At 51.2% G+C, this 13,150-nt stretch overlaps 1 protein-coding gene across 2 annotated transcripts in view; it reads right to left on the bottom strand.

The window, feature by feature from the left end:
- Nucleotides 1-809: 809 nt before the first annotated feature.
- Nucleotides 810-13,150, bottom strand: part of LOC117891807 (epidermal growth factor receptor) — a 35,387-nt gene continuing 23,046 nt past the window's right edge. Inside the window, exons 2-5 of one of the 2 annotated variants that reach the window (XM_034797489.1) lie at nucleotides 5,757-5,979; nucleotides 4,518-5,698; nucleotides 4,317-4,449; nucleotides 810-4,246 (exon numbers count right to left, since the gene is read on the bottom strand). In XM_034797489.1, the coding sequence (XP_034653380.1) occupies nucleotides 1,789-4,246; nucleotides 4,317-4,449; nucleotides 4,518-5,698; nucleotides 5,757-5,979 (3,995 nt within the window). In that variant the 3' untranslated portion in view covers nucleotides 810-1,788. The remainder of the gene's footprint in view (nucleotides 4,247-4,316; nucleotides 4,450-4,517; nucleotides 5,699-5,756; nucleotides 5,980-13,150) is intronic. The other variant, XM_034797490.1, reaches the window with a different exon arrangement.

Below are 13,150 nucleotides of genomic sequence, written 5' to 3'. Positions count from 1 at the left end.
AATAACGTAGTTCGAGAATTGGCCGATCTGTGTTGGGACGCCACTGTGAACTTTTGAAATTGCTTCACTGAAATGGCCGAAAACTGGAAAATTTTCAGACCAAGTACCAGGCGAACAGAAGTCAGTAGAAGGTAAGTGGTTTCCATGTTTTTTCACTGTGTCAAAAGCTGGATGCCATTAAATCGCAATTAATTTTAGTTACTTGGCGACTGAAAAATGAATTGCGGTTTCATAGCATCCAGATTTTGACACAGTGAAAAAACATGGAAACCAGTTACCTTCTGCTGACTTCTGTTCGCCTGGTACTTTGTCTGAAAATTTTCCTGTTGCCTGTTTCCTGTACCTCAGTGTTTTTTTGAGGAATTTTACATTGTACATTTTTTCTACATCTGCCATCTAAGGGGGCAAAAGAAGGCGGGCCGAATTTTTAAAACAAACTTGATTCAGTGTGATGTCACATGAGTCTTCACACAACATTTGGAGACCCTAGCTCTGATGGTCTCTAAGAACTAGGCGTCAAACAAGACGAACGGACGGACAGACGGACAGACACACATGGCTATATCGGCTCGGCTATTGATGCTGATCAAGAATGTATATACTTTATGAGGTCGAAAAGGCTTCCTTCTGTATTTACTCTTCGAGTACCGGGTTTAAAAAATATCAGATCCATTGAACTGCTACCAGAAAATTCGAAATCTGCTTAATTGTTGTGAATTGATTGAACAACAAATGTCAGCGTAGAAGTACATTCAAAAATGATTTTATTTTATTTTATATTTTTGTATATTGTATATTTTATGTTGATGTAGAAATAAACTAATTAACTTAAAGTAACATATTCCTTATGCAAAAGCTGCACGTGGCAAATCTACAATTCTGTTTATAAGAAGTAAATATATTTGATGTAAGGGTTGATATTTTGCTGTGGGATTTATCTTATTAACGTTAAAGTATCGCCTATGCGCGCACACTTACACTAGAGATAGCAGCAGCCAAACAAATATTCGAAATCTTTAGGAGAATCGCATCGATCGACGCATGGCACGCTAGGGATTTGTTGCTCAAAACTTTTCTTGATATCGAATGGGATTTGAAACTAAACCTAAATCCGCATCTATCTGTTTTCTATGTAACTTTTGATTTGTTTTTCGAGTCGTTCGGTTTGTTCATCGTGTTTGAAAGTGTGCTTAAATATTGTCTACGATCTATATCACAGTTGGAAGCTAGGCGCTAACTATAACTAACTATTCACGAAAAGAAGTTATTGATGCATCAGGCGACAGGTTGGCCAAATGAACTAGAGATACGTTTAGGTTTAGCTTAGTGTGCGCCCTCCGCGCGGACCACTCGAAGGATCCGCCGTGGCGGAGGCGTCTAAGAAATGCACTATCGGTGTTTTGTTCTCGTAATTACATAGAATCTACAAGCGCAGGATCGCGACGACGATCCTGACCGCTGACTACTCAACTAGTGGCTAGTGGGTTAGGATAGAGAAGTACGAATATACACAAAGCTATGCCATAGGGGGTAGAGGGTAGGGGCTAAGTACACTATGGAGTAATATCGGTAGTAATGTACACATCTATCCTAGGGTTGGGCTTGGGCTGGGGGCTCTGGTTTATACAGGCGTCGAATGGGTTCTATCTATGATAACAGCATTCAAAGGCACGTGCCCGTGCATCCGCATGGCGTTGGCGTTGGCGTTGGCGTTGGCTTCAAAAGGCACTTGGGTATTGTGGCAAGAATTCAATATTCCATTCTGGCAGTGGGTTGGCAGTCGACTGGCTACACCCTGGTCTCGGTGTTGCGGTTCCGATGCAGCGGCTGCAGCTCCCGCTGCGTGTCGTTGTAATACTCGTGGTCGGAGCTGGTCGGCTCGCTGCCCGGTATCGGAATCTTCACCTCCAGCGTGCCGGGCACTCCCATCACAGGGATGCCGATGGTCTGCGTGGGTATGGGCGCCTCCCCCACATTCAGGGCCTGCGCATTCAGCAGATACTCGGGATTGTCCACGCTGACGGGCACTCCGATGAGATCCATGTAGCCAGCGGTGGTGCCCGCGCCGGTCACATTGTGATTGGGATTGATGTGATTGTTGTTGTTGTTGGGGCCGGCGCCCTGGCACGTGGGCATCAGGTAGTCGTCCTCGTCGACGGGCAGGTCGAGACGCAGATTGCCGACACCCACCTCACGGGCACTCGAGTCGGTCTCATCATCGCCGACGAGGCCGCCGTTGGAGTTCTTGTTGCTGGGATCCTTGCAGTAGCGATTCAGCTTGGGAATTTCGTCAGTGCCATCCGTGCGGTGGCTGGGACCCGGCGCTGCCTTGGGCTGCAGATAGTCATCCGCCTCGACCATGGGCTCAGAGCCATCCGAGGTGGGGGCCAGCTTGCGTATGAGATCCTTTTCGTCCTGGCTGGTGTAGGCGGGCAGGCGGGTGAACTTATCGCCGGGAATGGCCAGATAGCGGCCCGGATCGCGGGCGAACTCCGCAAAGACCGTCATCAGCTGCTTGAAGGTCGGCCGCATGGCCGCATCGAGGTGCCAGCAGGAGAGCAGAGTGCAGTAGATGTCCAGGGAGCAGATCTCCGGCTGCTCCAGCTTCAGGCCCACCTCGATGAGGTCGGGTATGTCCTTGGCTGGGATGTTCTCGTGCGGCCGCTGGCCAAAGGTGAGCAGCTCCCAGATGGTCACACCGAAGGCCCACACGTCCGACTTGCTGGTGAACACGCGGTTCCGAATGCACTCCAGGGCCAGCCACTTGATGGGCATCTTGCCGCCGGCCGCCTTGTACTCGTTGGAGTCGCTGCTCAGCAGCTTGGCCAGCCCAAAGTCCGTGATCTTGACCAGCGAGGGTGTCTGCACCAGGACGTTGCGAGCCGCCAGATCCCGATGCACGAGCCGCTTCTCCTCCAGGTAGGACATGCCCTTGGCGATCTGCGTGGACCAATTGAGCAGCGCCTTGGAGCCGATCTTGTCGCGATTGTTGCGCACATAGTCGAGCAGGCAGCCCAGCGGCATCAGCTGCGTGATCAGCATCATCTGGGAGGACATGCAGACGGCCAGTAGCTTCAGCAGGTTGCCATGCTCCACGGAGGCCATGATGTAGGCCTCGCGCAGAAACTCTTCGCTGGACTCGGCGCCCGAGGACTTCAGCAGCTCCTTGATGGCCACTGGGATCTTGACGTTCTCGCCCTCCGGCACCCAGACGCCCTTGAAGACACGCCCGAAAGCGCCCATGCCTAGGACTCCGCCCTTTCGCAGCTCAGCGTCCTTGACGATGCGCAGCTTGCAGAGATTGGCGCCAATGTTGGAGGGGCGCAGCGGTTCAGAGTCCTCGCAGCCGGACAGGGCCATCGTCATCTTGACCGTCTCCTTCTTGGCCTTCTGCTTCTGGCGACAGAGGTACGTGACCACGGAGAGTATGCAGATGGTCGCTATGAGCACGGCAATGGTGATAATGGCAATCATGTTCACATCCAGGCTGGAATTCAGCTTGCCTCCCCGCGGTGGGCTGGAGGCGCAGTAGGGTCCGATCTGGAGCGATTGGTAGTTCACGTGCCGGAACTCTGGCGGACACTTTGAGGTGCAGTTGAAGAGCGTCGAGTTCTCGTAGGTGGCGGCATCGTGGAAGCCAAAGAGCTTGAAGTTGCGGCAGGCAATGCAGTCGTCGGAGCCGGGCCCAGTGCATCCCTTGCACTCCGGATGGCACTCGAAGCACTCGCGCTGCTCCTCGTCCGTGTAGTGGTCGGCCGGGCACTCGTCCTCGCACTGCTCGCGCCGCTTGTAGCCCACGCACTTGGAGCACACCTGCTCGTGGAAGCCGTAGTTGGTGCACAGCTCGCAGCGGGGGTGGCACTTCCTGCAGACGGCCTTCCCGGCCAGCGGCTTGAGGGTGCCTTGCTCCTGTGGATGCACATACTCCCAGTAGTAGCCATCGGGGCACTTGTCGTCCTTCAGCAGACAGCGCTCCACGGTGGCATCATTGTTGATGATTGCCAGATTGCAGGTCTTGCAGCCGCCCATTCCGATCGTGTCCTTCGGTCCGGTGCAGCCCTCGCAGGTCTCGTGGCACCTGAGGCACACTCCATTCTCGCTGTACTTCTCCTCGGGGCACTCTGACACGCAATGCTGCTCGTCCCGCACATGGACACACTCGTCACAGTGATCGGCCCCGGGCCCAGAGCACGTGCGGCACTCTGGATGACACATCTTGCACGTCTTCGTATCGAACTGATAGGCACTAAAAGACGGGGAAAGGGATTCAGTTTAGTAAGGAAGGATCTCTGGCTAGATTGGGTGTTTGGACTCACTTGGTAATGTTGCGACAGTCGGCGATGCAGGTGCCATTGTAGTTGAAGTTCTTGCAGTTGAGACACTGATCCGTGCCCGATCCCCAGCAGCCGTCCTCGTTGCACTGGTCCGAGCAGACCAAGCCAGCTTTGCCTAAAGAAGATAAGAGATTTGGGTTTAAAAACTGACTCTGGGATTCGTTTAAATCTGCGTTCACTTACGGCACTCGGCGGCGTTGAGGTTCTCGTTGATCCACTGCTTCTGGTCGGGTGACTTCTGCACAGCGTTCCACCGGATGTCGCCCACGTAGCAGAGATTGCGATTGTGCTGGATGACCACGCTGCCGGAGCTGATCCGCTTGAGGTTGCGCATCTCGAGGCTGTGGAGCGAGGACTTGACAATCGAGAGCGCTGCAAAGAGGCTCTCCATCAGCTGGCGGCCGTGGATGATCTCCAGATTGCGGAAGTAGGACAGATTCCGGAAGCCCGAGAAGTTGCCTTCGATGTTGAGGTAGCCGGTGATCTCTTTGACTGTCGAGAAGACCTCCAGCCGCTCGGGATCGAGTGGAATGTAGCGCGGACCCATCGTATAGTTGACGTACACATCCTGGTAGCCGTAGAAGGTTTGGTCCAGGATGCGAATGTTGCCATCGATCACGGTGCAGTTGCGCAGCGATTCAATGTTGCCCGAGTTGACGGTTTCGACGCCGGGACAGGTCTTGGGGCAGGGCCCGTTGCAGGGCACACAGTCGCCCTCCTTGGCCATCTTGTCGGAGGGACAGCTGCGCACGCAGGCGCCGTTGTCCTTCAGCAGATGGCCGGGGCACTCCTTCACGCAGGTGGCTCCATAGGCATACTTGCCCTCGGGATTCGTCTCCAGGATGTAGCTGGTGGGATTGTACTTGCGCATGGGCGGGCACTCCTCCTTGCAGACGCCCTCATCGAAGAAGTTCTTGCAGGCGATGCAGTCCTTCTGGGTGGGTCCCGTGCAGCCTCCGGCGCAGAATAGGTGACAGCACTCCCGTGGCCCCCGCCCGTAGCATCTGCCCTGTGCGCACTGTGGGGCGCAGTTGATTTTGCTGAACTTTTGGCAATTGTGCGCGCCCTCGCCCCAGCACGGCCCACTGCCGCACTTCTCGTGGCACTTGGGGCACTCGCGCTCCGGCGCCGTAAAGTTGTACGTGTAATTGAAGTTTTCGGTGCTGCCGGTGAGGATCTCCCGCCACACAATGGTGCGCGTGTGGCAGAGATTGAAGTTGTTGAAGAAACCCACGCCGCCCTGCAGGATGTCCCGCAGTTCGGGCATCTCCAGCGTGTACATTTTCGAGTAAATGGCGAACAGCGCGTACTTCTCGTCCTCCACGGCCAGGCTGAAGAGCGTGCGTCCGCGAATGATTTGCAGTCTGCAAGGGGAAGAGGTTAAGCTCTGTCGGGAACTCGGGGATCTATCTGCAAACTTACTTGGGAAACACCACCTTGGTGACGTCCACGTGGCTGATCAGAATGTAGCCAGTCACCTCGCGTATGCTGTCGAGGAAGCTGAGATCCAGATTGGGGTCCTGCAGCCATGTCAGCTCCAGATTTCCGTCCACGTAGGTGCAGTTCGTGTAGCGATCGCGCAGATTCCGGTAATGATGCTCTCGGTTCGAGGGCGAGGACAGGCGGGACTTGGTGCCGATGCAGACTGCAAAAGAAAGTTGACAAAAAAGAAGGGAAAATTGTTGTAGTTTCGGTTGTTTGTTTCAAGTGGGAGTTACTAATGGAAGGGTCCAACCGGAGTGACCCTAAACTGTCTAATTATCCCACAATGTCCGATGGCTGTGGAGGTGTTGAGTTGGGAAATTAATTTCGCTTCGAATTGTAAACGGAAATAGCTCTGAGGCAGCCAAAGAGAGAGAGAGAGAGAAGTTTGTTGCTCGAGTCTTTTGTTTGTTGTATGCTCGGAAGCAATAAAATGAGGCATACAACAAAAAGCGAAACAAGTGGGCGACGCACCAGCCCCAGCCTCAGTTTTAGTCTCCAGCCTCAACCTCAAAGTCAGAGTCAGAGGCGAAGTCAGTTGGCGTTTTTAATAATTAGCAGCCCACGCAGTGCCGTCCCGTCCCGTTCCGTTCCGTTCCGGAGACCAGACGCTCTGTTATCATTAGTCAGCGACCTGTTTTAGCTGCTCGCGTAGTCGAACATCTTCGGCGACGAGTCCATTGATTTGCATCCGATAGATACAATTTCATATGCACACGCCACACCACACCACACCACACCACACCGAGAGATTCTTTGGAAAAAGGGCTACACTTGTGGGCTACGTGTGGGCCGCAAAAGTGTGCCATGTGTCGAAGCTAGAGACGACACCCACCTGGTGGCAGCCCACATAATGCAGCAGCAAGCAACATCATCATTGGGCATGCAGTCACCCAACCCTACTCGTCGGACCCCAACTAATTATCCACCAAAATGGCTGCCGCCGATGATGCTGCGGCATTTCGTTTATTGATTTCCTTTGAACAAATATCAGAAGAAGAAACAAACACACAATTATGAAACCGAACGAATGGCACACAAATATTTGTATGTCGCCAGAAACAGAAACGGAGAAATTCCAGTGTGATGGGAAGAAAAAGTTAAATGCCCCCAGATATGCGTCCCATGCATTCCACTCGGCGGCAGACTCGGGCTCCCAGCAAGAAGAGGAAGGGAAGACGAACACACGGAGCATGGCGAAGGTGAGGCCACGACTGGGACCTCGACTTTGTCGCTGGACACTGATCAAAAGCGGCTGGGCAGCGAGAGAGGCTGTGCTGTGGCAATCGAAGCAAAGCGCAAATATTTTCGTACAAATTCTTCAGCTTTGTTTCGAGCTCTTTTTGTTTTGTTTTTGTGTCGCTGGAGAATGATGATGCTCCCCAATGCCGTTGGGCAGCAGTTTTCTACCCGCCCGCCCCTTCAGTCTGCGCCACCGCCTTCAATTCTTCAATTCTCAGGCCGAGAGAACCCGACATCACGAAACCCTTTTCAAGCCACGCCGAGCTCGGGCTTTATCGCGCACAATTTATCAGCAGAGTTTTTCATGTTCGAGGCCTGAAACGTAAGCCACGACAGCAGAGACAGAGGCTGTGGCTGTGTGGCTGTGTGGCTATGGCTGCTCCCCTGCCAGGCAAAATGTTGACTTTAACTCGAGACCACGGACTGGGGTTTCTCGTGAAATGAGCGGGGCATATGCGATTTTTCTCTTGGCCAGCGACACGCCCGCCTCAGACTCAGAGCATCAGAGAGTCCGCGTACGAAAAAAAAGAAAAAAAAGGCTAATTTGTAATCCTTAGGCTAAGGCCAAGAGTGCGGCGGCCGCTCCTAATGAGTGATGGTCGAGACGGGGGAAGCAGCTGTAGCCGCAGCACAAATCAAAGTCATAATTCATGATGTGCTCATTAAAACAAAAGACTTAGGCAACAAACTCGTCAGCGAGATTAATCAACACACACACACACACACACACACACAGCAGCACGTTCTGTGTGTGTATTTGCTTATCGATTTGTATGCCAAGCCATCACCAATGCCCTTCGTAGCCCCCAAGCTGTACGTACAGCCGCCCTGCCCTGCCCTCCCCTTGCCTGCTGCCACTTCGTGCCACACAGCTGACGTACTGATTAATAGGCAACCGCATTCCAAGCTTCACTTTGCCGCCGACTTTGCTGACTTTCTAAATATTGTTTTTTTGTTAACTCTGCTCTTAGCCCCTCCCCCTGCCAGTAGCAGCAGCAGCAGCAGCAGCAGAAGATTGAGATGGAAATGGAAATGGAGGAAAAGGAGAAGAAAGCACTGCATAATCGATTCTTTTGGTTTTTCCATCTGTGATTTGACTTTTGGACTCGTGAGGTTTTCCTACTCCTTCTCCCTCTCTCTTTCGCTCTCTCTCTCTCTCTGTCTCTCTCTTTTGGCCTAGACGCAAAACGTTCTTGACGTTCGCCCCTCAGCCTCTCTCTCTCTCCCTGTGTGTTGCAGCCTCAAGATAGACGGAGACCCGAGATCCAGCCACAAGACCCCGACGACTCGCTCAGCCGGTTCTGCGCATTTAACAGTTTTTGTTGTTGCTGCCTCGCTCACGTTTTGTGCGGCGGCCCTCTCTCTCTCTCTCTCTCCTCTTTGTGTGTGTGTATTTTCATTTCGTGGAAAAGATTTTTAACTCATGGCCCGAAACCGAAACCGAAATCCAAGAGGTAGAGCCACAGCCAGAGAGAGGAGACCATCTGGATTGCTTGTTCTTCTCCTGTTGGTTCGTATCTTTTTTTTACCATTGTTTTTGTTGCTGCTGCTGCTGTTCTTTCAGATACATTTTTGTGTACCTTTGCCTGGGGCAGGCAGCAACCAGAATTGTCTAGATCTTGTTGTAATATAACAAAAGATTTAAAAGGGCATTAAGCATGCTTTGTTTTTTGTCAGAGCCAAGCTCGCAGTTTGCCCAACAAAATCGATTCGATCAAATTATAAGGCCGGACCGTACTCCGTTATTCCCTCTGGCTAAACTCCGAGTTGGAGTTGGAAGGGGTACGAGAGCACGTACATTGATCTGCAGCCATCCATTCCCCCCTGGAGAAAGTTGGTCCCAGTTCCAGTCCGAGTCTGAGTCCGTTTCCATATGCAGATGCAGCAGCTGAAGCGACCGATCACTGGGTGTCATAGATTATCATTGCCCGGCAATCCACATGCCACACTCCATGCTCCATGATCCATGATGCCACCACCTCCCCTCCTTTCCATCCACTGTCTGCCACATAAATAATTCATAACTGTTTTGCGACAATTTCAATCGAGTGGCCGGCACCAGCAGCGCCACTGGCACGCGCCTCTTTTACAATGAAATTGTGTAAAAGTGCTTAATAAATTCATTTGTGCGGCCATTAAAAACACGCAGCTCATTATGGCCACGGGGAGGGGCAGGGAGGGGTGGCGAGGGCAGGGCACTGGACGGGGACTAGCCAACGATCGGATTGGATTGGGGACTCTAGAGTTAGCTTAGAGCCTAGAGTTGGAGTCTCCAGGCCCGTCGCTTACGTGCGCGGATTTTGCAATTTACCTCTCTCTCTCTCTCTCTCTCTCTCCCTATCACTCCCTCTCTCTCTCTCGCTTTTGCAGAATGCTGTTGCGGCAACTTTCTTTCGTGTTTGTTGTTGCAACTGCAGCTTGCTGCAGTTTTTTTGCTGTGTTCTATGCTCTCGTCGTGGCGTCACGAAGGCGAAGGCAAATAAGCGCAACTTGCAGTTGCTGAGAGGGCGGGTGAACCAGAGGGCCTGAACAATCTTGGCCAGAAAACGCTGCAAGCGCAAGCGCAGGCGCATCTTCAGCATGGCAGAACAAATTTTACACTGGAATTGAGTGGAGAGTGGAGTGTGGAGTGGAGTGGAGTGCAACGACAACAACAGCAACAGAGTACCGACAAACAAACTGTCCTCGGAAATGCAGTGAGAGAAATGGGTTAGGAAATCTTCGCAGCTTGTCTGATCCTTCAGGATTATGGAGAAAACATAAAAAAGATTTCAGCATGTAAAATGTGAGATTCAATTTGTTTAAATTCATTCCAAAATTCTACCATAACTCTCTTACATTCCTTTATTTCTCGCTCAACTGCTTTATTTTTCTCGCAGTGTTTAGGCAAAGGCAAATCAGGCAACGGCCACAAAGCGAAGATGCAACAACAGGCAGAGGCACAGCCACAACCACAGCCACAGCCCCAGCATGCCGCTTGGATGATGATGCCTTGTGGCGGCTCATCTTGCGAGTTGCTTTGGCTCTGCCTCCACTCCCCTCTCCCTCGATGTTGCTGCCCCTTCTCCTTGATCATCTTCATCTTCTGGTTTTGGGTTTTCGTGTTCGAAGCGCGTTCATTTTGTTTCGAACAACAATTGGGCGCAGGTCGTGCCTCACGACAGCAACAACAACAGAAACAGCCACAGAAACAGCAAAAGCAACAGGAATGCTTGGATTAGATAAGCTTATTGTTGCTGCTGCTGCTGCTGCTGCTTCTCTTTGTTCTCGATCCCCTTAAGCTCAACAGTTACACTAGCCCCCCCTCCCGGTCGGCACAGCACAGCCCAGCGGGGCCTCAGCTGCATTCGGTTCTGGCCAGGCTTAATGAGCACGCCCTGGCGCCATTTTTGGTCTGCTGCCTGGCTTTGAAAACGCTCGCAATCATTGCCAACATTGGCAACTATTTTTAGGCATAGAACCGCGAAATAGAGAACAAAACAGAGGAGAGGGCCAGGCCGAGCCGAGCCGAGCCAAAACAGCAAGAAAAACGAGGAGAGGCAGCAGTCAGAAGAATCGTGGGCCGAGACGCGAGCGTCAGCATCGGTTTTAGTTTTGGTTTTGGTTTTGGTTTCTGTTTTGGCTTTAACTCTGGCTTTGCTTTCGACATCACATCGAACGCCCACACGCTGGCAGCGGGGAAGGGAGAGTCGAGTGGTGTTGCAGTCAAAAGTTCACGAAACTCTGCCACCGCCACCGCCTTCGTCTTCGCCTTCGCCTTCGATGCTGCTGTGGGGGCTGCAGAGAAAAGTGTCGTAAAAGTCTGGAAAACTGAAACCAAATGCGGGAATGGAGAGGAAACTCTTGGAAAACAATCAACAAGTGAGCGAGAGAAGGGGGCATAGAGAGGCAGCAACGCTGCGCAATCGCAGCAGCCATAGCTGCTCTCCTCTCTCTCTCTCTGCCTCTCTCTCTATTCTCTCTCTGTACTCGTTGCATCTATGTGAGTGCGCGCCCGTGTTGTGGCTGTGTGTGGGTTTTGAAAACCAGTATTCCGCTTGCAGCAGCCGTTGGAAAACGTCTAAAAGTAAATGCAACAACAGCAAAACAGTCTTAGGCCTTAAAGTTCATACTAGAGCTGGCTTTTGGCCATTTCGCATTTCAATTTGGCCATTTATTGGCCATAGACGATGGCTTAATCAGAAGTATTATAGAAAAATGCAAAGCACACACAAACACACACAGACGAGAGAGGATAGCGCGTGCCTCACGCTGTAATTAGCTGAAGCTTACGCCACAAGGGGGGGACTAGAGTGTGGCAGTGGGGAAGGGGATGGATGGTTGGCTGGATGCTGATTGGACTCCAAGTCGGACTCTGCGGCCCCATGCGCACACACGAAGGCGACTCGCCGCAGTAAAGCGCACTATGGAATGCGGTTTTTCAAGCGTTAACACGCACACACACACCCCACACACACACAACACACAGGCAACAGATGGGTTCTCTATGTGTGCATGGGGGAAGAGGGAGAGAGAGAGGAAGCGTGCCTGCCACAGATTTGAGCACCAAATTCTAGGCGCAAAACTTAAGGGAACTGGAAACAGAAAATAAACTAATGGGAGTAGAATATAACGTGGAAATGATATCCTAGAATAATTAGAATGAGGAGGAACCCTTCAAAAAATAATAAAAATATTATGGAAATATATTATGGGAATTTCTAGGATTAATTTAAGTGAGATGTAGCTAATGTCCTACAAAAACTGTACCCCTAGGGAAGATCTGCATCAATAGGAAAACCCAGCAGAAAGGGCAACACTCTAGAGTGTGTCCCCTGTGCCGAATGTGCACATTTCCCCGAATGTCTAATTGAAAATGAGTTCAGTATTTACCAGCTATCGGAGCAATAAAATCTTTAACAATAATCGCGATTATTATATGTAGTTGCCTGCTGCTCAAGTTTCCCATTTGGCATGCACGTGCAGCCTGAGGCAGGGTTTTCTCTAGCGTTTACCCGTATTTGCATATTTGCCGCAGCTGTGCTTATTTATGATCATAAAGAAAGAGAGAGAAAAAGCCAAGCAACCCAAACAATCCAACAATTTCAGTGGAAAACGCTTTATGTCAACGATCGTTGCTGTGCAAAAAAAAAAGTGTAACAGAGTGACAATCATCGCGCTATCATGGGACACGATGCGTTGGGTAGAAGTAGTCCTTGGGAGGGGACCTTTTCGATGTCTCGTTATCTCGTTATTTCATAACTCGCTTATCTAGGCGTATCCGGCTATTGCGTAGAGCCAGCCACTCCATTAGCATAGGTACCGGGGCTAACTGCTTGTCCAAATATTTGCACAATTGCCACCAGCGAACGGAGGGACGGACAGATATTAATTTGCAGCTACAAGATCACTGAATATCGACTATCGTTGGGGAGGAATAGGCGGTGAGGCGGTGGATAGAGCTTGTTGTTGTTGTATTTTTTGTTCATTTTTTCTGTTTGCCCGCCAAATGCAAACATTTGCCCCCAAAGTACTGCGCAAACAGCAGACAAAACAGACAAAAAGCACGCAACAGCGAGGCAAATGCGAGTGCGGCGAGTACTCGAACTTTTCATTAAATTTCGCCGTGCCGTGCCGTTACCTTCCGTCCCGTTCCGTTCGTATTGCCACCGCACCGCCGATTCCCAAACGGTTGTTCAAACAATCGGACGGAACGGACACCGTTGTATTGGAATTCAAATTCTTATTAATTTCCCAACGACCACAACGCGCAACGGCCAAACACACACAGCCGACAAAAACCCCAACGCGAAAACCTCGAGATTCGCAGAGTCAACAGTTTCGAGAGTCGAGTCGAGTCGAGTCGCGTCGCCATTTTAGCTGGAAATTGTGTCGCTTGTTGCAGTTGCCTCTTGTGTTGCTGCTGACGCTGTTGGAAAGTTCAGAGACGAACCAAAAACTGAACGATCTGTACACTATTAGCTCTGGTTTTACCTTGTACTTTTGACATTACGAAATGCACTCGAACAGAAGGCAAACGAAATTCTTTCACTCTGGCTAATCAGTCGGTAATATTTGTGGTACATCGTGATAGCTGAGGGCAGGGAGTACTG

This window comes from Drosophila subobscura, chromosome E (assembly GCF_008121235.1).
Source record: "Drosophila subobscura isolate 14011-0131.10 chromosome E, UCBerk_Dsub_1.0, whole genome shotgun sequence".
In the NCBI taxonomy this organism is placed as follows: Eukaryota; Metazoa; Arthropoda; class Insecta; order Diptera; family Drosophilidae; genus Drosophila; species Drosophila subobscura.
Note: the sequence above shows the minus strand (reverse complement) of the source record. Positions and strands in the feature narration are given on the sequence as shown.